This window comes from Mustela erminea, chromosome 10 (genome assembly GCF_009829155.1).
Source record: "Mustela erminea isolate mMusErm1 chromosome 10, mMusErm1.Pri, whole genome shotgun sequence".
In the NCBI taxonomy this organism is placed as follows: domain Eukaryota; kingdom Metazoa; phylum Chordata; class Mammalia; order Carnivora; family Mustelidae; genus Mustela; species Mustela erminea.
In genome coordinates this window covers 105548715-105574976 of record NC_045623.1, presented here as the reverse complement: position 1 = coordinate 105574976, position 26262 = coordinate 105548715, and the positions used below count along the sequence as shown (strand labels likewise).

The window sequence follows — 26262 nt, the reverse complement described above, 5'->3', positions numbered from 1 at the left end:
GAGGTGCAGAGGCAGGTCTGACTGAGCCGGGGGCGGGCTGCGAGGGACATGGCTTAGCTCACCTCTGCCTTTTGCCGCAAGGACACAGGTGGCTCCTGGGAGAAGTGACCTGTGACAGGGCTGGGCCCTGGGACCCGAGGGTTCTACCACTTTGTCCCAAGCCACGTGCCAGTGGAATGATTCGAGAAGTTCTGGGAGGAGGACGAAAAAAGACACTAATTTCCAAAACCATTCGTTCTCAGATAAAAAGCAGATTTATAAACCCACACAATCCTCCAGATTCACTGAATAATATTTTAGCAGGAAAAAGTGGTTTTTGGGAAGTTGACCGAACAGACGCACTATTGTTCTGGAGACCTCTGCTCTCGAGAACAATTTCCTTCCTTTCCGTTTCGTTTTCCATGCTCAGTGTGGGTTTTAGGAAAAGTAGTTCAGTCCTATGTGTGAGGGCAGGATGTTCCATAAACACCTCAAGACAGACTGGGCGCTACCGGGGGGCGGCAGTCAGCACGTGGGCTCAGGAGCCTAGGGGGCCGGGGCCCAGGGCCCTTCCCTCCAGGGACATGATCCTTGGGAAAAGAGCCACAGGCCGTGCTGCAGGTCTGGTCCAGGTGCGGCTGCCTCAGTCCTACCGACAGCGCCCACGAAAGCGGGTGTCTGTGTCCCTCCACATAATTGATATGGTACCACCCTCTATAGGAATAATATAAAATAAACACATCTGATGTCTGGGTTTTTTCCCTGCTTCTGAATTTGTAGACTCCTAGGAAAGGATTTTTTGCAGCCTCTTGTAAATCTGGTTTCTCAAGCGGTTTATCCATCTGTGTCGATCCTGTGAGCTGTGAAAGACAAGACAAGACAATGTATCCCCAGGCAACTGTTTCCGCGCCCCTTTTCCCACTGACGGGGTTTAGCCGTCACCTGGCCGGAGGCAGAGGACACGCTGTGGAGAATCCCGTGGTTCTGGAACACACAGGAGTAGCCGGGTCCGCCACCGCCCCTCCTCAGGGCGCCCCACCACAGGCTCTGAGCAAGTCACTTGCTCCCAGGTAGGTAACCGAGGGAAGGTGGCTGTCACTCGCGCTCCATGTCCCCGGTCCCCGTGCTCGGGGCAGGTGGCTGCCAAGGAACAGCTACTCACACTGCTTTGGTATCCTAAGCGCCTCGTTGTCCAGCGCCATGACCTGGTGAAGGACGCCGCGGAACTGGTACAGAACTTTCAGGCTCTTCTCCTCGCCCACGCACGGGTCGTAGAAGCCCGGCAGCCCTGCCTACAACACACACAGTCTGACCCCACGGCACCCGAGACGGCGCTCCGAGCCCGGCACCACCGCCGTGGGCCGCCGCCACGGGAGCCGCACACCGCGGAGCGGAGAACATCAGGAAGTTGCCTGTTTGGTCCTAGGCCCCCTCGCGGGACAGACCCGTTCTCCCCCGCTAGACACCCCTGTCCTCACAGAAGCCCCATCAGCGCTCCCTAGAGGGCTCGGTATGTGGTCCGCACTAATCTATGGTTTGGTTGGCCTTTCCGGTGCCCAGGGCTGGGCTCCAGCGTGAGCTTCCAACGAGCTATGGATCTCACACTCTTTCTAGAACAAGGCAGCATATGGAGACCGTAAGCTCCATGGAGACTGGATGTGCGTTTTGTTCGCTGCTCTCTCTGGCACACAGTGGGTGCTCAGAAAATCCTTGCCGAGGGGACGCACAATGTCAACAGCTGCGGTGCGCATGTAACTGGGGCGCTGGGCAGCGAGTCACAGAGCCGGCGCCGGCGCCATGTGTGGTTCTATTACAGCGAAACGGCTGTTCCAGGCACCAGGCCGCCCCGCCCCCCGCAGGCCTCTCGGGTCCGAGCCCCAGGGGTACCTTCGAGGCCTCTGTGAGGATGAGCTTCGAGTCCTTGACCAGGCACTGCAGGGGCACGGTCACGTCGGTCACCTTCACCTTCTCGCCCTTCCTGCTCTTGTCGTGGACGAACTTCCCGTACCAGGCGTTGACGATGATGAGCCCTGAGGACCGGCGCGGTCTGAGCAGGGGCGGGGGGTCTCGGCTGGGCACCCCCTGCACTGCCGGACCACAGGAGCCCCCAGCGCCCACCCTGCCCCAAGAGAGGCCAGGCCTTCTCACCCATTCTGGACTCCTCCGCCTCGATAATCCTCCGGACAGATTCCTGCATCAACCGAACCTGCAAAGAACAAGGGGGCGCGCCACGGTCAGGTCCTGCCCGGGCCCCGCCTCCTGGTTCAGCGGCAGCCCCGTGCCAGGGTGCGTTTTAGCCCCTCCTCTGTTCACAAAGAACCCAGGGGCACCCCTGCATTTCTCCTGGACACTGCTGTTCTGTCACCTAAGAACAGTTCACTGGAAGGGCAGAGAGGAGGACTGGGCCCCCCGTTCCAAGAAACGCCTTGTGATGCCTTTTGAGGGTAACTGGAGCTCATCTTTAGTGCCGGGCCTAGAGTACCCGGTACTGTAACCATAGGGATTGGAAAGACTGAGGTGCCCAGCGAGGCCCGAGGCCCACGTGCGGAGGGCGCCGCGCTCCCTGAGTCCCACTGGGTGCCGTGCGGCCGGCACAGGGTGAGGGGCCCGCCAGCAGGCATGCTTGGAGTCGCGTCTCTGCAGCACTTACGGCAGCTTCTGCCTCTTGTTTCTTCTGCAGAATGTCAGTGGCTGTGCTTTCCCTTTGCTTTTCCAACTCCCTTAAGCGAGAAAAACACAGGCCACATGTTAGTGCGGAGTGAGGCAACAGAGCCCTGCGCTGGCCCGGCGCCCAGCGCACAGTGCGAGTGGCCGCCGCGCTCCTGCTTCTGGAGCTTCAGACAATGTTTCCGAGCCAGGCGCAAGCAAATCTGTTCTTTGCAGGCCTCGGCAGCATCCCGTTCTTGTCCCTAGATGGCTCCCCTCCCCCGCCCTGGGACCCTTGCGGAGGGAAGCAGCCCCCCACCCGAGGGGACTCTCAGCCCGGCAGAGGTGGGAGGAGGGGGCGGGAGCACCGAGGAGGCCCCCCTCTGGGATTCCCAGAGAACACCTGGGGGCGGGGGGAATGCTTCCTGCTTTAGGTACAAAATATACTTTCTTCTTATGTAGCCGAGCACTGGGACTCCGGGCAGCGTACGCCTGTCCCGTCAGACCAGCCCGCACGCTCCTCCTTCTAGGCCTCAAGCCTCCCGGGGCAGCAGGGCCCCGCACTCCACGGATTCAAACGCGGTGGGGCCCAGGGAGGAGCGTCTCTGAGCTCCACGACCTATTACGTCGGGCGCTGAGGACTATGACCATACACCACGTGGGCCGGCTACGGCCGAGCTTCCCTGAGAAGCTGCACCGTAAAGGAACGTTTCGGTGACTCCAGGACCGCGCTTAAGGCACGCCTGTGTGTCCGAACTCGAGCCCCTGCTGCTGGACTCGGTGCCGGGAAAAGAAACGGTCGCAGAGAGAACAGGGGCCTGTTTCTGTGGTCATGCTGTGTTGTCTGCACAATCTTGGAAACTAGCTCTAGCCCTTTCTGGAAGTAGGAGGGACAAGTGAGGGGGGCCCGCAGCAGGGCCGCTCACGAGCGCAGCTGGCGCCCACCCAGCGCTTACTGCGGGCCGGACGCCGAGCCGGGGCTTCGCGCGTAGGAGTTCATTTTCGTACTGCCTCTCTGAGCAGGTTCTATTATTATCATCTCCACCTTAAAGACAAGGAAACTGAGGCACAGAGTTGTGTACTGATGTCCCCGTGACATGCTAGGAACTCACTTCTCTTTCTGAGCCCTGAGGTATGGTTTGATGACCAGACGGTGCAGAGCGAAGTAGACCACGAGCGGCCCCACAGTGGCGTAGAACACGGCGCTGGGAAGCAGCTGGTCCGTCAAGTGAATAGGGAAGAAGTAAGTCTGACTGGCCCTGTTTAACCTGCAAACAGGAACGGAGCAGAACGCCGCGGTGAGTCGGGTCTCCGGGGCAGGGTAGGGGAGATGTCAGCACGGGAGAACTCGCAGATACACACAACGCCAGTTACGGCTAGTTTCCAAATTTACACACCTTCCGGTCCCTATTCCCAAATTTAGCTGCTAGGCCCGACGTCTAGGTCGGATCCTACTACCTGCTAACCTCCTGGTCAAAGCAGGGATTACCCCTTGTCCAAGGTGGCCTTAGAAGACAGAAGTGGGCACCTCCCAGGGTCCTAGTGACGGAGACCTCTCCGCCGTCAATTTATCCATCGAAAAAAGTGCGTGAAGATTTCCAAAACTGGCAGATTAAGGAGGTTCTGCTTCGGGTAATGGCCCAGTAGCTCCTGTCGGACCAGTCATCCCACAGGTAGCCACTGTCAACTCAGAGCACAAACAACAAAGACTCCCAGGGTCGGTGGGTATACAGGAGGGCTCAGAATCCAGAGCGCACAAAGGCACTGGTTTCCTGTTTGTGTCAATGGCTCTGAGCCCGAGGGCAAGTATTAGCTGCCACTGTGCCGATGGTAAACACTGGAAAGAAATCTGCAGTCCTGGGGAGCCTGGGTGGCTCAGTGGGTTAAGCCTCTGCCTTCAGCTCAGGTCATGATCTCAGGGTCCTGGGATCGAGCCCCGCATCGAGCTCTCTGCTCGGCAGGGAGCCTGCTTCCTTCTCTCTCTCTCTGCCTGACTCTCTGCCTACTTGTGATCTCTGTCAAATAAATAAATAAAATCTTAAAAAAAAAAAAAAAAGAAAAAAGAAATCTGCAGTCCTAAGAGACTGAAGACCCAGAGCTCAGACTGAGAGGCAGCCATAGCAACTGGGAAGTGGGGCTCCCCCAACAAGGGAAATCAGAAATGTGGAGCCCCAAGTTCTTTGTACAGATGTGGCACAAATCCCCAGCCCATCCCTGGTCTATCAGCAGCCTTGGCTACAGGTGAAATAATTGTGCTACTCTAGCTGCTGCCACACACGTCAGTCCCAGGTCCCAGTCCGACTCTGGCAAAGTTAATTACCTTTGAAAAGAAAAAACCAACACGTTTGGGGAGTCTAGGCACAGTTGGAATACAGACCCTCTACACTGTACTAGTTACAATACCAAAGTACAAGACAAACAACTCTACATACCTAGATGCACAACAGAGGAAAAAGATAACAAGACCAACCCCAGATGACACAGATACTGGATGGAGCAGATAAGGGTTTTGAAGCGCCACTTTATGCCCAAGGATTGTATTCACTGCACGGGCTTAACAGCAGACTGGAGGAGATGAGAGGGTCAGAGAACTTGTAGACGCGGCAACAGAAACTATGCAATCTGAAGAACAAAGAGAAAAGAACTGAGGGCAAATGGGCAGGGCCTCGGAAACTGTCGGAACAATATTAAGAGGTTTAGACTTGAGTAATTAGGGCACCAGAGAGGAGAGAATGGGGCAGGATTAAGATTTGAATAACTAGTGGTCCCAAAGTTCCAAATTTGATGTGGACATAAATTTACAGATGCGAGGGGTTTAGCAAACCCCAAGCAGCATAAATACAACAAAAAACACATGGAGGTACATTGTAGGAACAAATTGCTGAGGAAAAAAAAAGCTAAAAAAATCAAAACCCCAAACCACAGCAAAACAAAAAGTTAAGTAGCCAGAAAAAAAAAAAGACATAACCCTCAGGGGGATGATGATTCAAACAACCACTGGAGAGGCTTCACAAGAAGCCAGCAGAGTAACACTGTCAGGCGCTGGAAGCACAAATCTATTAACCCTGAATTCTATATTCGGGGACAATATCCTTCAGAAGAAAAGCAACACCAGAATTGACAAAGAACACTCAAAATGTACGAAACCAAACAACCCAACAATAAAACAAAAGGTGTGAAGGGAGACTTCACTAACAAAAAAAGATATGGATGGCAAAGAAGCATGTGGAAAGATATCCACCGCCTGGGCCATCAGGGAGACGCACATCGGAACCACAGTGGGCACACTCATGCGCTGACTAAAGCAGCTCGAGAGCGCCAGACGGGCGTACCAAGGGCTGGTGAGGGCGCAGAGTCATGGGGCACTCCAGGCTGCTGGTGGAAGAGCAGCTTTGTAACTTCCTAACCAGGGGCACACACCTCCCATTTGGCTCAGCACGCCTGCTCCTAGGTACTTACCCAAGAGAAAGGGAAACTTAGGTTCACCCAAAACCTCTATGTGAATGTGTACTGGCTTTATCTGTAATCGCTAAAAACTGCCAACAACTGAAATGTCTTTAAACTGAGAAGCCGATAAACTGTGGTGTATCAACACAAGGTAATGCCGGAGAACAGGAACGAGGGACACGCTGCTGACGTGTGCAGCTGTAAGGTTGTATCTCAAACGCATCATGCTCAAAAAAGAAGCACGAAAGGCTTCACGCTGTGTGATTCCAATTACGTGACATTCTGAAAAAGGCAAAAATGTAGGGAGTGAAAACAGACCAGTGGCCCAGGAGACTGTGCAAAGGCCAGGAGGCAATGGAAATGTGCTGTATCTTGATGATGATGGTGGTCACATGATCGTCGAAACTTACGTCAAAACTTATGTGATTGTCAAAACTCCTAGGACTGTATAATGAGACAGATGAATTTTAATTTATGTAAAGTTTACATCAATAAAGCTTGATGTTAAAAATTACAGCAATGGGGGCTCCTGGGTGGCTCAGTTGATAAGCGTCTGCCTTTGGCTTAGGTCATGATCCCAGGGTCCTGGTATCAAGCCCCATATCAGGCTCCCTGCTCAGCAGGAAGCCTGCTTCTCCTCCCCCACTCTCCCTGCTCATATTCCCTCTCTTGCTGTCTCTCTGTTAAATAAATAAATAAAATTAAAAAAAAAATTACAGCAATGATAACAGCTTAGTTCTGGAGTAGGAGTGCCCACAAGGAAACTATTTTAGATTAATATAATGTAAAATAATAATGAAGTGATGTATCTAGATAAAATATAAATTAATAAAATATAAAAGCAGAATAAAGAAAAAATACAGGTATTTTCTTGGTAAAGAATACTAAAAGGTCATCACTGATAGACCTACACTATAAGAAAAGCTGAAGGGGGAAAAAAAGAAGCTGAAGGAAGTTCTTTGGGCCAAAGAAACGAGTATCAGAAGGAAAATCAGATTTTTAGGAAGGAATAAGGAACACTGGAAATGGTTAAAAAAATGGGGGGGCAAACATGACTCCCCCATTAATTTCTTTAACACAAATGTATGTACAAATACATATAAAAGCTACTTAAAGCCAGAATTGTAACGCTCTTGCGGGGGCTGTAATGTGTGTAATTACAAAGCATATGGCACATACAGCATAAAGAACAGAGGGAGGGGAGATGGCCCCAGAAATTTTCAAGGTTCTTGAATTTTACATGAAGTGATACGAATGAAGTCTAAGCAGATGATAAAAGGTTCATGACCCATAATCTCTAGAGCAGCCCCTAAGGGAAAAACCCCGCTGCAGAGGTACAGCCAAAAAGTCAACAGGTAAAACCAAATGGAATGTTAGAAATATTCATTAAGACAAAGGATGGTTAGAAGAACAAGAAACCAGAAGGGAAGAATAGAAGACAGATCATAACAGGCCTAAATTCAACCGTACCAACAATTACATTAAATATTAATGGACTAACAAATGCTCCCATTAAAAAGCAAGAAACTGGATGGATGGATTTATTCTATGAGACACCCTGTGTATGTGGACATAGACAGGTTAAATGTAAACAGAAAAGGATAAACCACAGACACAGAAGGACAAGGAGCCGTAGCAGCTGTACGGTGCCCGATAAAGCAGACTTCAAGTCAGAGAGCACTGCCAGAGATGGATTTCACAAAGCCACAACTGGCAAAGGAAGAAAAAGAATTCTACACTCTTAGCTGGAACTTTTAACACCACTTTCTCAGCAACTGACAGAAATCTGGTCCAAATCAATAAAGTCACAGAACTTGTGGTTTCTGGTAAATGCTGTCCACCAACCTGACCTGCTGATATTTACAGAACCAAAGCCCAGCAAGTGTGGAACTCACCTTCTGTTCAAGCACACACAACTGCTGGGTTGCTAACATGATGGGCTATAAAATAAAGAAGTCTCAAAATATTTAAAAAGACTGGAATTATACAGATTATGTTCCCTGATCAAAATGAAATTAAACTGAAATCACTGATCAGATATACAGAAAAGCCCAAATATTTAGAAATTAAGCAATACATTTCTAAAAGTGAAATTAGGAAACAATCTGAACTGAATGACAATGACTAGTAACATATCCAAATCTGTGGGATGGGATAAAACCTTTTTTTTTTTTTTTTTTAAAGATTTTATTTATTTATTTGATAGAGATCACAAGTAGGCAGAGAGGCGGGTTGGGGGGGTTAAGCAGGCTCCCCGCTGAGCTGAGAGGCCAACGCGGGGCTCGATCCCAGGACCCTGGGATCATGACCTGAGCCAAAGGCAGAGGCTTTAACCTACTGAGCTACCCTGGGGCCCCTAAAACTGGGTTTAAAGCCTTAAGTGTTTATAATATAAAAGAAGAAGGGTTTTAAATTAATAACCCAAGGCTGGGCTTTAAAAATCTAGAAAAGGCAGCAACGTGAAACTGAAGTAGTAGAAAGAAGAAAAAAGACCAGAAATCAATGAAATAGAAAACAGCTAAATAACAGAGAACATAACAAAGCCAAAGCTGGTTCTTTGAAAGGTCCAGTGCCCCATCCAGACTGGTTAAGAAAAAGGGGGAAAGAACACAAATGACCAGCATGAGTAATGAAGGCAGAGATCATCAACAGACTGCCACAGACAATAGTAAAACGGTAAGGGCATATTATGAGCAACTTCATGTGAACAATCTGACAGTCGAAATGGGCAAATTCCTTGAAAAACACAAAATAACAAAGCTGACACAAGATGAAAGAGAAAATTGGAGAAGCCCCATATTTATCAAAGAATCCATTATGAAAAATCCTCCTACAGGGGCACTGGGGGACTCAGTCAGTTAAGCCTCTGTCTTTGGCTCAGGTCATGATCCCAGGGTCCTGGGATAGAGCCCCATATCGAGCTCCCTCTCAGAAGGGAGCTGGCTTCTCCTTCTCCCTCTGCTTGTGGATGCTCTCTCTTTTTTTCTGCCAAATAAATAAAATCTAAAAACAAAACCAAAAAACCCTCCTATAGAGAAAATTCAGTCTCAACTGATTTCACTGGTGAATTCCACGAAACTTGAAGAATAAACCATTCTTGGGGCGCCTGGGTGGCTCAGTCGGCTGGGCGTCCAACTCTTGATTTCGGCGCAGGTCATGACCTCAGGGTCACGGGATGGAGCCCATGCTGGGCTCTGTGTGCTCGGCGGGGCGTCTGCTTGAGACTCTCTCCTCCCCCTTTGCTCTTGGCCCTGCCTGTCCACGCACACTCTCAAAAAAGAACAAACCATTTGCACAAAATCCTTTCAGAAAAGGTAGGAAGAAGGAATGCTTCCTAACTCATTTTATCAAGCTGCCGTAACTCATCCCAAGATCTGACAAATACATAATAAAGGGAGAAAATTATAATCTGCATCCCTTATAAACACAGATACAAAAAGCCTTAGTAAAGTATTAATTAGCAAATGAAATCAAGCGCTACATAAAAAGTATTATATGTCACGATCAAGGGGAGTTTTCCTCAGGAATATAAGGTTGGTTTAACATTCAGAAACCACTGTGATTCACCAAATAAGCAGAACGTAAGAGAAAAGTTAGCAAAGTAAGATCACATGTTATTGCTGAACTCCGGGGCCTTCTGGAAAACTTTGGTTTATACAGCGATACAGTCTGGACAGTTCAGCCCGCTGATGCGGGAACCTGAGCAGGAGTGAAGATGCTTCTTCCCGGGAGGGAGAGTGGCAGTCTTGGGATGAGAATTCAATTCAGATTACCTCCTGCAGTATCTTCATATAGGAAGTATTTCACAACAGAATCGGAATCAGAAAACCGTGTCTTGTTAGCTGTCCCAATTTGGGAATCGAAGGGATCAGAACGCGGACCACCTGTTGCTCTCTGTGTCCTTGACTAAATCTCAGGGGTCTTCAGGTCACCGAGAGGAGAGAGGCCTGGTGCCGTTCTGGTCCTGGTGACCTGCTCTGGCTCTCATCTCCAAACCACAAAGAGGTGTGATCTGCTTCCTTCCGGTCTTTGTAGCTCTTCCTCCCTCCTTCTGCCTCTTACAGAGCTTTGTCAAGTGCCAGGCTGCGTTCTAGGCTCCAGGAGTGCAGTACAGAACAGTGGACACAGTTAAAAGAGCTTCCGATGAGGGCCGGGGAGGTGAACGGATGATCAGAGGGAGACACACAGTGGAGAATAAACGGGGGAAATGGAAAGGATCTGCCTGGGCCAAACTGAAGGCTACTGCTCTTGCGGGGTGACAAGGGATGCTTCTGGCAGTCAGGTGAATTCTGAGGGAATCGAAGGAACCAGCCACGCTGTCTTCTGGGGACTGAGGAACAGCAGGCATAGTGTGGCCACAGGGTGCGCTCGCTGTTGTCTGGGGCAGCGTGGAGGCCGGGCTGGCTGCGTGTAGTGAGAGGGGGCAGGAGGGGCCGGTCAGCAGAAGGGAGGTTCTCAAGGTCTCCAGCTTTTGCCTGGGACTGAGAGTCACTGAGGGCTTAAGCAGAGAGCGACAGACACGGACTTATGTTCAGAGGCTCTGCGTGTGTGGAGAGCAGGGTCACAAGGTGGCGAAGGAGAATGGTCGGGAGACGACCAGTGCAGTCATTCAGAACCGGACAGTGGGAGCAGAGGGGGTGAGGGACCGTCATGTGCGGGAGATGCTTTCTGAGGACAGCTGAGATGGTTCTGAGGTGCATAAACTTTGGTGTATGGAAAAAGAGTGACCAAGACCAACTGCCAGGTTTTGCACAGACCAGCTGGAAGGCCGGGGCTCTCCTGCCCTGCACAGGGAGGCTCTGGGGAGAGCAGGTTTGGAAGCATCAGAGTTGCGAGGGGCCAACTGAGAGGCTGGTGGAGATCCAAGCAGCAATGAGTAAGAGGAAGTGGGATACAGGGGCTGGAGGTCTGACAGGCAGGCCTGGCTGGAGCTGTAAGTGTGAGCGTTGTCACTGCAGGAAGGCGCTTCAAGCCAGCAGGCCGGGTGGGCCCACCTGGGCAGGGCATCTACACGGACAAGGACCGGGCCCCACTGCGATGCCGCCATACACAGCAACCAGCCCGTGAGGTAACAGAGACAGCACGGAGAGGCCAGAAGGCCGGAAGGCACGCCACCGGAGCAGGGGAGCAGGGGAGGAGAGTCTGTGCGGATGGGAACGACTGCTAGGGGGCAGGAGGCAGGGGGCAGGGGGTAAACAGGCGCCGCACACGCTGGGTGGGTGAGTGGGGCTGGCGCGGGGTGCCAGGGAAGGGGGATGCAGTCGGCCGGTGGGTGGTCCTGACTGCAGAGCCTCAGACCCTCGGTGAACACTGGGCTTCCGGACCCCTGACACTGGCTTACGCGCTGAAGACAGAAGCAACCGCATCTTTAAGAACAAAACTACAAAGCCAAGTCGGTTTCATCCTTAACGCTCACCGGGGTGGGCCACAAGCTGCCGGAGAACGCTCGGCCAGAAAGATCCAGTTCCACTTACTTGACTTTGAGAGAAACACCCTGAGGGACTCCGACGCTGACCGCTGCGCCCAGGACGCTGTGCCTGGAGATCTTGCGCTCGGCCCCGTACTCGACCACCGTCCCGAAGAAGCCGGCCCTGCGGGGAGCGCGAGGCCTGAGCACGCGGGGCCCGCAGCTCTCCATCTCTCGTGGTCCCCGCAGGCAGCTGTCACCCAGAACACAGGCCGGGGCCCCCTTCCTGCCCTTGCCCCCCACCGCCCCAGGAGTGGATGAGGACTGACACCCCGGTGCCCGGGCAGAGCGAAGTCAGCCCAGCCGCAGTGTGGCCCTTCCATCAGCCCACGACCTCCCACAGGAACACTCGAGAAACGTCACAGAAATGGCAGGCGTCCTGCGGCCACGGCCCTGCCGTCGGATCCCCCTCCACAAGGTGTACAACGTGGAGAGCCCCTGGCCCGGACTTACTTCAGCGACCCTTTCACGCGGGTCTGGTCATCGTCCTGGAATTTGTGCTGATAGCTGATCAGTGCAAAGGAGTGAGGGATCCCAAGCTGGGGAGACAGGGGGAGAAGGGAAGGCACGGCTAGTGGCCGAGGGGCCGTGTCCCACCGGCTGCTGAGCGCCCATCGCAGCAGACCTCTCGGGCCGGGGCCCCACCCTGGGTGCGAACACTTACTAGGGGCCGATATTTAACACCTGGGGGAATTCACTTTCCTGGCTGCTCACAGAAACAGAACATTCTACGGCCAGGGGCCTACGTTCTGACATAGTAGCTGGTGCTGGGTGCTGGGGAGCAGCTGCCTTTTGAGGTGCGGGGCCCCTCATGCCCTGTGTCCCTGCCCACCATGGTGGCACCCGAGCACACGACAATGCTCTGGGGTTACTCACCAGCCCAGGCTCTCTCCCACCCTGATTCTGAGGGCTCCTACTAGACGGGAAAGGGCCACTTGGCTTAGCGTAACAGGAACACAGCTTCCCTGGAAGCCTGAGGACAGTGTCTCAGCAGCCCTGAGCGCTCATGAACGGGACAGCCCCCTGCGGGCCCCACGACGCTGAGATCCGGGGAGGGTGGCTCAGGTGAGGCACGTCAGGGACACACGAGGGAGCAGCTCCTCCTCACCTGCAGGGCCACAGTGAAGTGGCTGGTCTTGGTGTCCCGGACGATGCTCGTGTTCATGGCCGACTGGATCCCCCACCGCCACTGCAGGTAGCCCACCGTGTTCTTGTCCAGGTTCCGGGCTAGGACGGTGGTGAGGCCGGGACGGATGCCACGAGACGAAAACTGCAGAGCACAGTTTGTCGTCACAAAGCTGGGGACACACACACACAGAAATGGTCCTGGATGACACCTGGTTCTCGGCTCCTCTTGGCCCCTTCCTCTCTGTCACGCTAAGACCCAGCTCACTCTGCCTTCCGTGAAGCCCCGAGCTGGCGCCCCACAAGGAAAACAGGACACGGAGCCTCTCTCCGTGGGAGGGATGGAGAGAGGGCCTTGCTGCCGTCTTCCTAGTGCCTCTCCCTGCTCATGTTCACGGCCCACCAGCCCATTCCACCTTGAGCTACGACCAAAGAGGCACCCGAATGTCTGTTACCGAAAACCACTAGGTCCAACCCTACTGCAGGTCAGAACCACCTTGGGGGGGTGGGGAACAGGCTGCACACTGGCAGCACGTGGCTGGTCTAAAAAACGCTGATGCTGGGCTCCCGGCCCTGGCGTTCTGGGTACGGGGTTGGAGTGTTCAAAGCTTGCCAGGTGATTCTAATGTGTGGCAAAGCGGGAGGCCCCCCTGACCCAGAGACCACCCCAGACCACCCCAGACCACCCCAGACCAATTATGTCAGAGTTTCGGGCGGGGGGGTGGCGCATCAGTAGCTTCCTCCAGGACTGCCCGTGGCCCTGCACTTGAAAGCTCGTACAGTGAACCGCTTGCCCGGAAAGGCACCTGAAGTTTGTTTCCAAGGCAGTCAGCCCCATCTTCTGGTTAAAAAGGGGTATTTCATGTCAATGACAAAGGAATTCACACCACTTTACCCAAAGCGTTAAAAGGTGAGCAAACAGCCGAATGTTCACCAGATCGCCAAAGTCTGATTTCCTTCTCTCTTTCCTAAGCTCGGGGGTGCCACTTTTGCCACTAAATAATGACAAACGAGAGAGCGCTGATGGCACCGCTCTTGCAAACTTCAGCAGCTCCCCACGAATTAAGAAATTTGTCTTCCCCACCACGGGGCCCCCAATGTTCCCTCATTTCTCTCAAGTCACCCAGCTGCGTTTTTCTGCTTCAGCCACGCTAGGGTCAGGGGAGGCAGGCAGGGAGGAGAGAGGCCAAAGTCACCCTAGAATTTCAAGACAGACGGTGGCATTTAAGAGAATCAAAATAGAAGGACTGAGATCCTTGTTTAATTCAAGTAGTAACGACTTAGTCTTTTTATCCAGCATGTCACACAGAGACCAATTCGAGAGAGGGAGGGAGAGAGAGAGATTAGCAAGGCAGGCACTTCCCGGGAAGAGAAAAAACACTCTACAGGCTGTCTGCCTTTTCGGGGCTGGTGCTACACCCCACCCAACCTTGTGATCACTAGTCTGGACTTGCAAATGGCCTGGCCCTAGGATCGGGGCACCCCCCAGCACAGACGCCGTATGTCCACCAACTGGCACCCGTTTATACATCTGCATTCTCAAGTCTCAAGAACTTTGGGCACGATGAGGACATTCAATTTCCAAAGGCCGACGACCAGCAAGCCCTAACCCCCCTCCCCGGGCACCACTCAGCACTTTGAGGCTCAGCCAGAATAAAGTGGCCAACAGCTTTCCCTCGGTCAAGTGTCTCCTGAATGTATCTGGCCTTAAGAATGACCTAGGTGCTTGATAAATACAGACTTCCTGGGCCTCCCAGAGCACCCGACTCAGCCGGTGCGGGGAGCAGGGTAGGACTCTGTGCTCTCTGGCGGCACCAGGGGAGACAGACTGACGCACATGAGTGCTCGGGCCAGTGCACTAGGACAACACGTGTGTATACTCTTAGCCTAAAGTGGTTAAAAGTGCAAATCCTCGTTGCCACCCAGACCCACTGACTCCCGAGTCCTGGAGCAGAGGCCTGCGAAGCTGTGTTCTCACCCACGCATGCATGATCCCCCACAACGGGACTGAGAGCGCCTGTCGCTGCTGCTTTCAGCCTGTACGTACACAAGCTTGGTCTCTACCTGTCCCAGAGGCCACACCCGTTCTCTCATGACCTTCCATACCCTGTGTCCCACCACCTGGGAACTCGCCTTTCCTACTGGACTGGAGCAGGGACTGGTCTTGACCAGCGGGACCGGGCAGGTGTGCAGATACACATCCAAGTGGAAGTGAAAAGCTTTCTTTCCAAACATATACTTCCTCCCAGGACTCCTTTACTTTCTCCTTTATTTTACCTTCCACCCAGTTCCTTTAGCTGCGCTCACAAGGTAACCCACAGGGGAACTAAGGACACCTCTGGGGTTCTAGGAGGGCAGCGAGTTACAGGTCCAGGAGTGGGATGTTACTGCAACAGCAAAGACGAAGGGGACTTGGGTGGGGGGGGCTTGGCTCTCCAGCGTCTGCCCATCTCACTGATGACCAGGCAGTCTCACCAGTGCCCCACTGTTTAATACACACCCTTTCCAGTACTTGAAACACATTCTCAGGGACAAAGAAATGATCCACAAGTTCGTCAGTATTTCAGGCCACTGGCCAGCTTCCCCATGAAGGTGCTTTCTCTCCACTCTCCTGGTGCTCACAGCCCTGGGTGAACAGGTGGGGCCTCATTCCCATAAAGGAGGAGACTGTGGGCCACAGAGCAGTAGCTGAGCCCGGGGCAGACAGGCAGCAGATGACCCCTCCCTGTGCCCACCAGTCCAGCGTCTGCGCCAAGGGAACCCTGCCTTGGTTCTCTGCCAGCGCCGGTTTGCCCCTGACAACCTTGTAGGAGAGAATAAGTAACTCCAGATGACCTTGACCAAAAAAAATACACAGGTTCTAGTCTGCTAAATCCACAAAGACCATCAAAGAGGATTTCTCTGTATTTACCATCTTGGGGTGAGATTACGGAACAGCTTCAGACCAAATAAAGGTCCCTGCAGATCCCCGGCTCCAAATTCTAACTGTTCAAAAGAGAAAGAGAGAGTTAGCAGTGTTTACTCTCACAGCAGCAACCCAGGTCTCGGGGAGGCACCTCTGGTTATAATTCCTTCTTTTTTTTTTTTTTTTTAAAGATTTTATTTATTTATTTGACGGAGAGAAATCACAAGTAGATGGAGAGGCAGGCAGAGAGAGAGAGAGGGAAGCGGGCTTCCTGCTGAGCAGAGAGCCCGATGCGGGACTCGATACCAGGACCCTGAGATCATGACCTGAGCCGAAGGCAGCGGCTTAACTCACTGAGCCACTCAGGCGCCCCTATAATTCCTTCTTTTAATTTAATGCCACTGGCCCTTGCCAAGTAGGGGTTGGAAGATTTTAGAGCCCAACGTGGGGCTTTATCTCATGACTCTGAGATCAAGACCCGAGGTTAAGACCAAGAGTTGGATGCTTAACTGACTGAGCCACCAGGGCCCCTGGAAGATTCCCAAGACCTCATCTGGACCTTCACCAAATGGAGGGCTGTTGCCACAGATCCAAAGGAGGCAGGTTTCGGAAGGGAGCCCCTCCAAAGAAAACACTGCTGGCCTCCGATGGTCTCCCTCGCTCAAGTCAGAAGGGGAGACTGGCTTCCATGCCCGGCCCTTCAGCAGAGCCTGCCATGGTCCAGAGCGGGGGACCCTGCCTGTGTTCTTGCTCTGCTTCATGGCCCATGGCTCTCACAGGTTAACTGGAGATGGTCCTCAGGGGCCTGGAGCTAAGCCATCAGCAGTCCCACACTCAGCCCGGGAAGTCCAGCCAGTGCTGGCTGCCTCGTTTACTAGTCTGGGTGACTTTCAAGGCACCTCTTCAATGTTAATTTGACGCAGGTCCATTTGCTCAGCAGAGCTGGCTGCGAGACGGCCGCCCATCAGTGGCCGGGAGCACTGACGCGGCACCTGCCTTCCGAACCGGGCAGGACAAGGGAAGAAGCTACAGGTCTCTGCTGAAGGGGAACAGAGATGTGGAGTTTCTCGCGGCTGTGTTTCTGTGCGTCGGCGTCTCAAGGGCAGTCCTGCTGCTCTGTCCCGCCTCTGGGCTGTCCAGCAGACGGGGGATTCTGGCTCCAGTAGGAGACGCCTTTTTCTCTTGGGGACAGTCACCTGATGCAAGTTTGGCATCTGGAATCCTGTTGTACAATGACGGGGCCAATCTAGGTCTTTCTGAGGGTTGGCTTTTAGAATGTAAATGTTCAGAAATCAGGCTCTGCAGTGGTTAGCACGACCCTACCCGTCGACATTCTTACCTCTCCCCATCCCTTTGCGGAAGTGACTCGTCTAAGCGCGAAGTTTATGGAACCCCCTCCGTTCCCATTCTGGGTTGAGAGGCTTCCAGAAAGGATGGCTGTGTCTGTAGCTGTCAAGGGTGCCTAGGAAATGATATTTGCTGGTAAGGAATGAGTCAAAGCACGAGAGAGCACAAGGACAGCAGTGTAAGGAGGACACTTCAAGTGCACGGCCAAAGGTGCAGGTGACCACAGCTCCAGGCTCTAGGGACGCACAAGGACCTCAACTGGTTCACTTCTCTCCCACTTTGCTATCTGAACTGCATGTGGCCACCAAGATAATGTTTTTCAAAAGCTTTCCTGGGCAAATTTCAAAATTTCCAGGGGAATGACCGGGCTGAATGCTGGTTCTTAGGATCAAATGGCACAGTGGCTTCATCGTGTGCCTTCCCTCCCACAGTGGCATGTCTGGGACTCTACAGTCCTTGCTCACCACCAGCACCGGGGAAGGGACTGAATCCATGGCCCTAGTAGCCAACCCTGGAAGCTCTGCCAGACAGGCAAGTTTCCCAGTTTGGACTTCATCTTCTGGGTTGATGCACTTGAGAATAAACAGAGCTGAGGAGGTAGAGACCTCCTGTGAGCCTCAGCAGACCCCCTGCCAGTGTGCAGAAAGATGACATTTTAGTGACCCTGGGTTCAGCCGAATGTTGTATTTTCTGCACACAACAGAGTGTGCCTTAAAATGGAGACTGGTTCTTTGAATCACCCACGGAGGTCTGCTTTCTCACCCCAAATCTTCCTGACCTTGGTCTCTACTTCTCCCAGACCACTTGCACTTCTGCTGGGGGAGCCCAGCGACCTTGGAAGCTAAGTGCCCCGTGGCACTCGTGTTGCTAACGCATCAGCAAAGCAGTAACAAGGTTGTGCCTGGAACTACTTTTTTTTCTTTAAGTGGCTAATTGCATCCTTTCATAAATAAAGATGAGAAAAACCGCATCTGCCCGGCGCGCCGTGCCTCGTTAACCTGAGCCTCGCTGCACTCGGTGGGGGGGAGTCTGGGCTTTACCTCAATGGACTGGGATATGTGCATCTTGTTAATTTCGATCTGCGGAAAGCCACTCCCGGACACATCTTCGTACTCCTCCTCATAGCGATCAAAAAGGTCAGTGGCATCGATGCCAACACTGATGGTCCCCTGGGGCAGAAAAACAAGCAGTCAGCAGCAGGGGTGGTATTTGTGGAATGAAAGACAATCTACACTCCAGCAGCCGGCAGCACACTGGGTGTGGGCGGGACTCCACCACAAGGCCCACAGAGCATGAATGTCACAGTTCACGCCAAACAGCAACAGAGCTTCACCGACCGCTGGGGTCAGGAAACCAGTCATGCTGGGAGGCAAATGAGAAGACAAGAATTTGGGGGAAGAAAAAGACCCATACAGTATGAATTTTAGGGCCCAAATAGATCACCTCCAGATTTAACCTGTGAATGCAGAAACCAACTAGATATGAGTCACATGAATTAAACATTTTAATGTTTGATTCTGAACACCTTTACATTATAAAACTACCTTAAAACCCTTCTTTTAAAAAATATTTTATTTATTTATTTGAGAGCGCAAGAAAGAGCATGAGCAGGGATCCTAATGTGGGACTTGATCCCAGGACCCTGGAATCATGACCTGAGCCAAAGGCAGACATCTAACTGACTGAGCCACCCAGGTGCCCTTAAAACTCTTTAAAACATAAAGTAACTTCAAAGATCAAGAAGTGCTTGCCACTCCCCCTGCTTGTGCTCTCTGTCAAATAAATAAACAAAATCTTAAAAAAAAAAAAAAAAGTGCAAACAAAATCAATTATGAATGGAGATTGAAAAATTGTTTCACCTTCTAAAATTAATTTGAGAATTAAGCTATGAGAAATGGGACACCATATTCTCTCAAGAAACGTGAAGCTAAAATTTGCTGACTGATATAAAATGCTCCATCCTCAGAAAATCAATGTTTATTATTTTTTTTATCATCATAAGATTTCTCAAATGGGCATATCTCTTAATCCCACATATAAAAATCTGACCACACACACATTTTTTATTCGGTTCCCTGCAGCCCATTTTAAAAAACTGTACTGAGGCTGAATTTATAAATAATGACAGAAAGCGCACTGCCTGAGGTGCCCATTTCGGTGAGTTCTGATAGACATGCAGACTCGCGAAACCAACCTCCACTATCACGACACAGAACATTTCTATCGCCCCAAAAGCAGCGTGGGCGCATGTGTTCTTCTGTCCAAGAAGGGGACACGTGAACAAAGACATGAGCGGGGAACTAGGGAGGAGGCCATGGGGCTGGAGCAGAGGGAGCACATGGCAGACAGGAAGGCTCTGGGTGATTGTGTGCGGGTGATCTGTGGACGTTACGGTGCGGGGCGTGGGGCGGGGGGCTATCCAGTTGAACCTGCTGTTTCAGTGGGATTAGCAATTAGTCTAGGTTTTCATTTTTATTTTCATTATTTATTTATTTTTAAGAAAAGATTTTATTTATTTATTTGACAGAGAGAGAGAGACAGATCACAAGTAGGCAGAGAGAGGCAGAGAGGGAGGAAGGGAAGCAGGCTCCCTGCCTAGCAGACAGCCCGATGCGGGGCTCGATCCCAGGACCCTGAGATCATGACCTGAGCCGAAGGCAGAGGTTTAACCCACTGAGCCACCCTGGCGCCCCTAGGTTTTCATTTTTAAACCGAGTATTAGCATCATCACCAGTTGCCTTAGGCTAAGAAGCCAGACAGGTGTGGTGCTCAGGCATGCCCTTGGTATCCTGAGCCTCCGACGCTGTCTCATCTAGTGGTATGTCAGGGGCCACTGCCTCTCTCCACCCTCAGCCCAGCCCCGACATTTGCTGGTGTGGTGGCGCAGCCAGTTGCCTTCTCCTAGTCTCCGCTGGTATGAGAAGCAGGAGATGCCGTTGCCCGGCTGGTACAGCAGGCAAGTGGCCTGTGCCTCAGCCTGGGACATATGTGAAGCTGTGGGCAGCCGAGCGCGGGAACCCGCAGGTGCGTTATGAACAGGGTGGGAAAGAGAGACGGGCCGGTCCTCAGCAGAAGGCAGCAGACGGCAGTCTGAATATTCCTGCCGCAGTGTTTTTCCTCTACTGAAGGGTATCATCTGGAGGGGACACTTTCTGTGAAGGGCCACAGGAACTATTTTAGGTGTGGGTCCTACCGTCTCTGTCGCAACTCAACTCTGCTGTTGGAAGGGAAAGCAACCCAACTACCCAGCAAGGGACTGACCCTGGCTGTCTGGCAAAACTGTTTATTCATCCTGAAATCTGAATTTCATATAATTTTCATGTCTCAAACAAACAAACAGACAGACAGACAGACAAAAACCCCTCTAACGTGGAGCCCAATGTGGGGCTTGAACTCATGACCCTGAGATCAAGACCTGAGCTGAAATCCAGAGTCGGATGCTTAACCCACTGAGCTACCCAGCTGTCCCCTTTTGATTTTTTTCAACTGTTAAAAAAAAAATGTAAAAACAATTCTTAGCTTGTCACATAAAAACTGGCAGTGGGCTAAATGTGCAACTCCTGATGTAAATCTGTAGGACGTTTGTGTTTTTGGGTAATATTTTCTTTTCTGATAAATTCTTCAGGGAGCAACAAAATTAAACAAAGTTTATGTCTAACAACAACGAAATAAGCACTCAATTTCCATTTTCTCAGAGAACTGGTGAATTTGTAACTCGTCGGAAACGCTTTTCAATATCAATCATCCATCCACAGCGCTAACTGAGAACATACGAAAATCAAGTCTTACACAGGCTAAACAAACTCCAGAGCCTTGGTCAGTAGTCCGCCGCTCTTCATTAAAGACCACGCCCCAAAGCGAGCCGGAGTAGCAGGGACTGTCCAGGTAACTGTGGACCGGACAGCAGTTCCGCTCTGTTAATTTCACTCATTTGTCCATTCTAAGGTTTGTACTGCACAGAGGAAAGATAAGGCAATAGCTATTTATGTGTTTGTTCTATCAGCAAGAGAACCTCACAGCTGTTAATGATGCCAATTTTATGTCAGTGTTACCTGATGCTTCAAACAGAAAATCAGCGAATCTTAATACTGGTTTGATCTGAATTATAAACATGCAATACTGGGCGCCTGGGTGGCTCAGTGGGTTAAGCCTCTGTCTTCAGCTCAGGTCATGGTCTCAGGGTCCTGGGATCGAGCCCTGCATCTGGCTCTCTCCTCAGCAGGGAGCCTGCCCCCCCACCTTCCTCTCTGCCTACTTGTGATCTCTCTCTGTCAAATAAATAAAATCTTTATAAACAGACAAACAAACAAAAAAAACCAAAAAAACAAAAACAAAAACAAAAAAACAACAAACCATGCAATCCTGTGATTTATAAGAAACGTATGTCCGGTCATTCAGGTGACCAAATATGTACTTCTTATTTGTATTTGGTCTTCATCTGTAGGGATCCTGGCTCACAGCTCCTACGACCCCAGACATTTCTGCTGGTAAGGGTGATAAATGCGTCTTCTGTTACGTTAATGAAGGTGGCTTTTCGTCTCCCTCCAAGGGCGGGGGCTAGTTGCCAGGAGGACCAACTCAGTGACTGGAGGGCTGGAACCTTCAAGTTCTACCCCCAGCCTCCAGGGAGGGGAGAGGAATCAAGAGGTTGAAACCAGTCAGTCAGAGTATGCAATGAAGCCTCCGTGAAAATCCAAAAGGACTGGGTTCTGCAAGCTTCATGACTGGCGGGGACAGTGCAGGTGCAGGGAGAGTAGGGGTGTCTGAGAGGGTGTGTAAACCCATTACCTTTTCCCAGCCTTCGCTCTGCGTATTCCCACCGGCTGCTGATTTGTGCCCCTCTAGTGAACTGAAGGAATCTGAGAAGGAGGGTGTTGGCCTCTACAGCCCTGGGTCAGAAGCCTTGGGCCTGTGATGGGCATTGGAGTTGGGGGGGTGGGTCGCAGCAGTGTTGTAGGATTGAACCTTCCATCTGTGGAATCTGATGCAGTCCCAGACAGCATCAGAGATGAACGGACTTTTTTTTTTTTAAAAGCAGGCTCCACAACCCATGTGGAGCCCAACGTGGGGCTTGAAGTCTAGACCCTGAGATCAAGGCCTCAGCTGACTCAGCCACCCAGGCGCCCCTGGACCCGAGTTGGATTCTTGCTGGTTGCAGCTGCCCCCATCCACGCTGGAACTGGGTGGGAACCTCAGAAGAAAGTGTTACTGTAAAGTCAAAAAAAGTCCTAGTGTGAATGTAAGCTTCTGTTTTTGTGGTGATACTCAAATGCCAATTCTGGTAAAGTACAGCGTTATGGTAAAAGTGTCTCATTAAAGCAAGAAACCTATGGAGGAAAAACAGCCTCAGCATTAGTTACGGGCACACGGGCGCGCGACTGTCAAACCGGCTGCGATAATCCGCCTGGGAAAATTAAGCTCAAGCTGTCAAAATGTACAAATATTTTTGTGTCTTCAGAGTAACAATAATCTTCTGCGAAGCGGATTCATTATTTATTTATTTTTTTATAAAGTAGGCTCCATACTGGGTATAGTGCCCAGTGTGGGGTTTGAACTCATGACCCTGAGAACAACCCTGAGCTGAGATCAAGAGTCAGACGCTTAACCCACTAAGCCACCCAGACACCCCAAAGCTGATTCTGAAAACAAAAAAATTTGCAGCATGTCTATGTATTACAAATTGAGTATTAGGAACATCTGGGCTCTGTGTCTACCACCCAGAAGAGAGTTAAAAGGAGTTAAATAACTCCTTTTTAAAATGGCACAATAAACCCCCTAGCTTTTGAAATATTTAAGAAATTGCAATCACCAAAAATAAAGCGTGTCACTCTGAAATTGAGCTCTTGAGGAAGGACAAACTGAACAAACAAAATAAGAGCTCCAACAGTTTATTTCAAAATTCCCTAAGAGCAATCTGGAGTATCTTGATTTTTGCTAAGAATTTTTTTGGTGGAACTGTCATCTTTAGTTAAATGTATAGTCTCTCTTGGAATGGAATGAAACTGAAAAGGCCTGCCTGTGGTTTTGTGGCTGGGCCGGTGATCTGATGAAGCAGGCGAAAGATCATAAGGAAAAGACAATTTATTGAAAAAAGAGTGTCAAAAATATTCTAAATGGAGGCAAAAAGATAATACCCTATGAAAATACTTGAGCCAAAGTATATGTTCCGCAAACTTGAAATTTGTAATTGAGAAAATACTCTCAATTAAGAATACTATGGTGAAGCCAGACAGAGGGTCATGGGTAAGGGAGGGAAAAATGAAACAAGACGAAACCAGAGAGGGAGACAAACCGTAAGAAACTCTTAATCTCTGAGGATTAAAAACTGAGGGTTGCTGGAGGGGAGGGATGAGGGAGATGGGGTGGCTGGGTGGTATACACTGGGGAAGGTATGTGCTATGGTGAGAAAAATAATAAGTTAAAAAAAGAATACTATGGTATACAGAGAAGAATCAAATATACTAAAGATTTCAAATTTACGGGGCGCCTGGGTGGCTCAGTGGGTTAAAGCCTCTGCTTTCGACTCAGGTCATGATCTCGGCATTCTGGAATCAAGCCCCGCATTGGGCTCTCTGCTCTGCAGAGAGCCTGCTTCCTCCTCTCTCTGCCTGCCTCCCTGCCTGCTTGTGATCTCTTTCTCTGTCAAATAAATAAATAAAATCTTAAAAAAAAAAAAAAAAAAAAGATTTCAAATTTACTAGGGGCGCCTGGATGGCTCAGTCTCTTACGCAGCTGCCTTCGGCTCAGGTCATGATCCCAGGGTCTGGGGATTGAGCCCCGCATCAGGCTCCCTGCTAAGTGGGGTGTCTGCTTCTCCCTCTCCTGCTTCCCCTGCTTGTATTACCTCTCTCACTCTCTTTCTCTGTCAAATAAATAAATCTTAAAAAGAAAAAAAATTTCAAATTTACTAAATACAAATGTATTTAGATGGTAGGTAATGGGGGCACCTGGGTGGCTCAGTCTGTTGAGCATCTGCCTTTGGCTGGAGTCATGGTCCTAGGGCCCGGGGACTGAGTCTACACTGGTTTCCCTGCGTGGCGGAGAGCCTGCTTCTCCCTCTGCCCCTCCTCCTGCTTGTTCTTGTGCTCTCTCTCTCTCTCTCAAATAAATAAAATCTTAAAAACAAACAAACAAGCAAAAAGATGGTAGGCAATGTTACAGAAGACAGACCACCACACAGAAGGCACATTCTCTGGGAAAAGATCAGTGCCACAAGGCAGGAGCGAGGGTCCAGAGAAGGCCTCCCTGCGAGCCCCGCTTGCTGGCATCTGACCCTTGCAGAGCCCTCTCCTTGATTCTGCCCAGCACCAGAGACTCGCTCCTGTCCGACAGAGTGCAGTGGGTGTGACTGGTGTGGCCTTCGGAGCGAGGTCACGGGACACCTTGCAGTTTTCTTCTAGGCCTCTCTGAGGGCGCTTTCTTTCTTTTTTTTAAAAAAGATTTTATTTATTTATTTGATAGAGAGATCACAAGTAGACAGAGAGGCAGGCTCCCCATTGAGCAGCGAGCCCAACGCGGGGCTCGATCCCAGGACGCCGGGATCATGACCTGAGCTGAAGGCAGAGGCTTTAGCCCACTGAGCCACCCAGGCACCCCTGGAGGTGCTTTCTGGGGAAGCTAGCTAACAGAACACTCCACCGTCCCCGAGACTGCTATGTTCTGAGGGAAGACCAAGCCAGCCAGGGCGGGGAGAGCCACGTGGGAGGCCCAGGAGCGCAGGCGCCATCTTCAACACAACCCGGCTGCCACTGGACTACACCCACATGAGGAGACCCCAGCAGAACCATCCAGCTGATTCCGGTCAACCCACAGGACCCTGAGAGAAAATCAAATTGTTTATGCCACTGAGTTCTGGTGTGGTTGGTTATGCATAACCAGAACACAGAATATCAGAGACAAATGTAACTGATAAGCTGATTAAAACTATTCAAATGTATGCCAAAAAGAATTCTCCTTCCTACCCCCTTCTCTCCCTTCTTTCCTTCTTCCCTCTGTCTCGGCTCTACACCCAGTGTGGGGCTTGAACTCACAACCCTGAGATCAGGAGTTGTGTACTCTACCAACTGAGCCAGGCAGGTGCCACTGCTGCTGCTTCTTTTAATGTTCATATAATCAACATAATTTTTATTTTATTTTATTTTTAAAAAGATTTTTATTTATCTATTTGACAGAGATCACAAGTAGGCAGAGAGGCAGGCAGAGAGAGAGGAGGAAGCAGGCTCCCCGCTGAGCAGAGAGCCCGATGCGGGACTCGATCCCAGTACCCTGAGATCATGGCCCGAGCCGAAGGCAGTGGCTTAACCCACTGAGCCACCCAGGCGCCCCATACATAGGTACATTTTTTAAAGGAAATATTTCTGAAGTAGTTTTTGAATAAACCATTTTGTAGGTTCTCCAATATAATAAAACCAGTGCTGGTCAATAAACATTTTTAAACTTTAAAAACCATTTATTTATTTATTTATTTATTAAAAAAGATTTTATTTATTATTTATTTGACAGATAGAGATCCTAAGTAGGCAGAGAGGCAGGCAGAGAGAGAGGAGGAAGCAGGCTCCCTGCCGAGCAGAGAGCCCGATGCGGGGCTCGATCCCAGGACCCCGGGATCATGAACTGAGCCGAAGGCAGAGGCTTTAACCCACTCAGCCACCCAGGCGCCCCTAAAAATTATTTGTTTTTTAAAAAAGATTTTATTTACGGGGCGCCTGGGTGGCTCAGTGGGTTAAAGCCTCTGCCTTCGGCTCAGGTCATGATCCCAGGGTCCTGGGATCGAGCCCCACATCAGGCTCTCTGCTCGGCAGGGACCCTGCTGTCTCCTTTCTCTCTCTCTGCCTACTTGTAGTCTCTGTCTGTTAAATAAATAAAAATCTTTAAAAAAAAAAAAAGATTTTATTTGAGAGAGACAGAGAGAGTGAGAAAGCGTGCGCGCTCACACGAGCAGAGGGAGCAGCAGGCTCCCTGCCAGGCAGAAAGCACGAATTGGGGCTCAATCCCAGGACCCTGGGATCATGACCTGAGCCAAAGGCAGATGCTTAACTGACTGAGCCACCCAGGTGCCTTGGTCAATGAACATTTCAAAAACTAGAAAGTTTTAATTACTCTAAGCACCCCTTCACACTCTCAAAAATGTCCTGGTCTGGATGGCGCACGCCGGCCGCCGCATCACGGGCCGCGGGGAGAATGCTGCTGACAAAGGACGACGCCGGCCTCCGAGCTCCGCAGGCAGGTGGCCGGGGTTGACCCGAGTTTCCGCAGGCTCAACCTGGCTGCCGCGCTGGGGGACGGAGAGGGGCAAGGAGGGAGGCAGGGAGAGCAGGCAGGAGGTTATTCCGTAACCCGCACGGCG

General features: G+C 51.0%; 1 protein-coding gene across 2 annotated transcripts in view; it reads right to left on the bottom strand.

Moving 5' to 3' along the window:
• Positions 1–231: 231 nt before the first annotated feature.
• DNAJC11 (DnaJ heat shock protein family (Hsp40) member C11) overlaps positions 232–26262 on the bottom strand; it is a 67379-nt gene continuing 41348 nt past the window's right edge. For both annotated transcript variants that reach the window (XM_032302066.1, XM_032302067.1), the window contains exons 5-16: positions 17957–18085; positions 16909–17031; positions 15576–15649; positions 12648–12837; positions 11993–12078; positions 11547–11663; positions 3738–3893; positions 2630–2699; positions 2128–2185; positions 1867–2009; positions 1142–1271; positions 232–839 (exon numbers count right to left, since the gene is read on the bottom strand). In XM_032302066.1, coding sequence (XP_032157957.1) covers positions 814–839; positions 1142–1271; positions 1867–2009; positions 2128–2185; positions 2630–2699; positions 3738–3893; positions 11547–11663; positions 11993–12078; positions 12648–12837; positions 15576–15649; positions 16909–17031; positions 17957–18085 — 1302 coding nt within the window. In that variant the 3' untranslated portion in view covers positions 232–813. The remainder of the gene's footprint in view (positions 840–1141; positions 1272–1866; positions 2010–2127; positions 2186–2629; positions 2700–3737; positions 3894–11546; positions 11664–11992; positions 12079–12647; positions 12838–15575; positions 15650–16908; positions 17032–17956; positions 18086–26262) is intronic.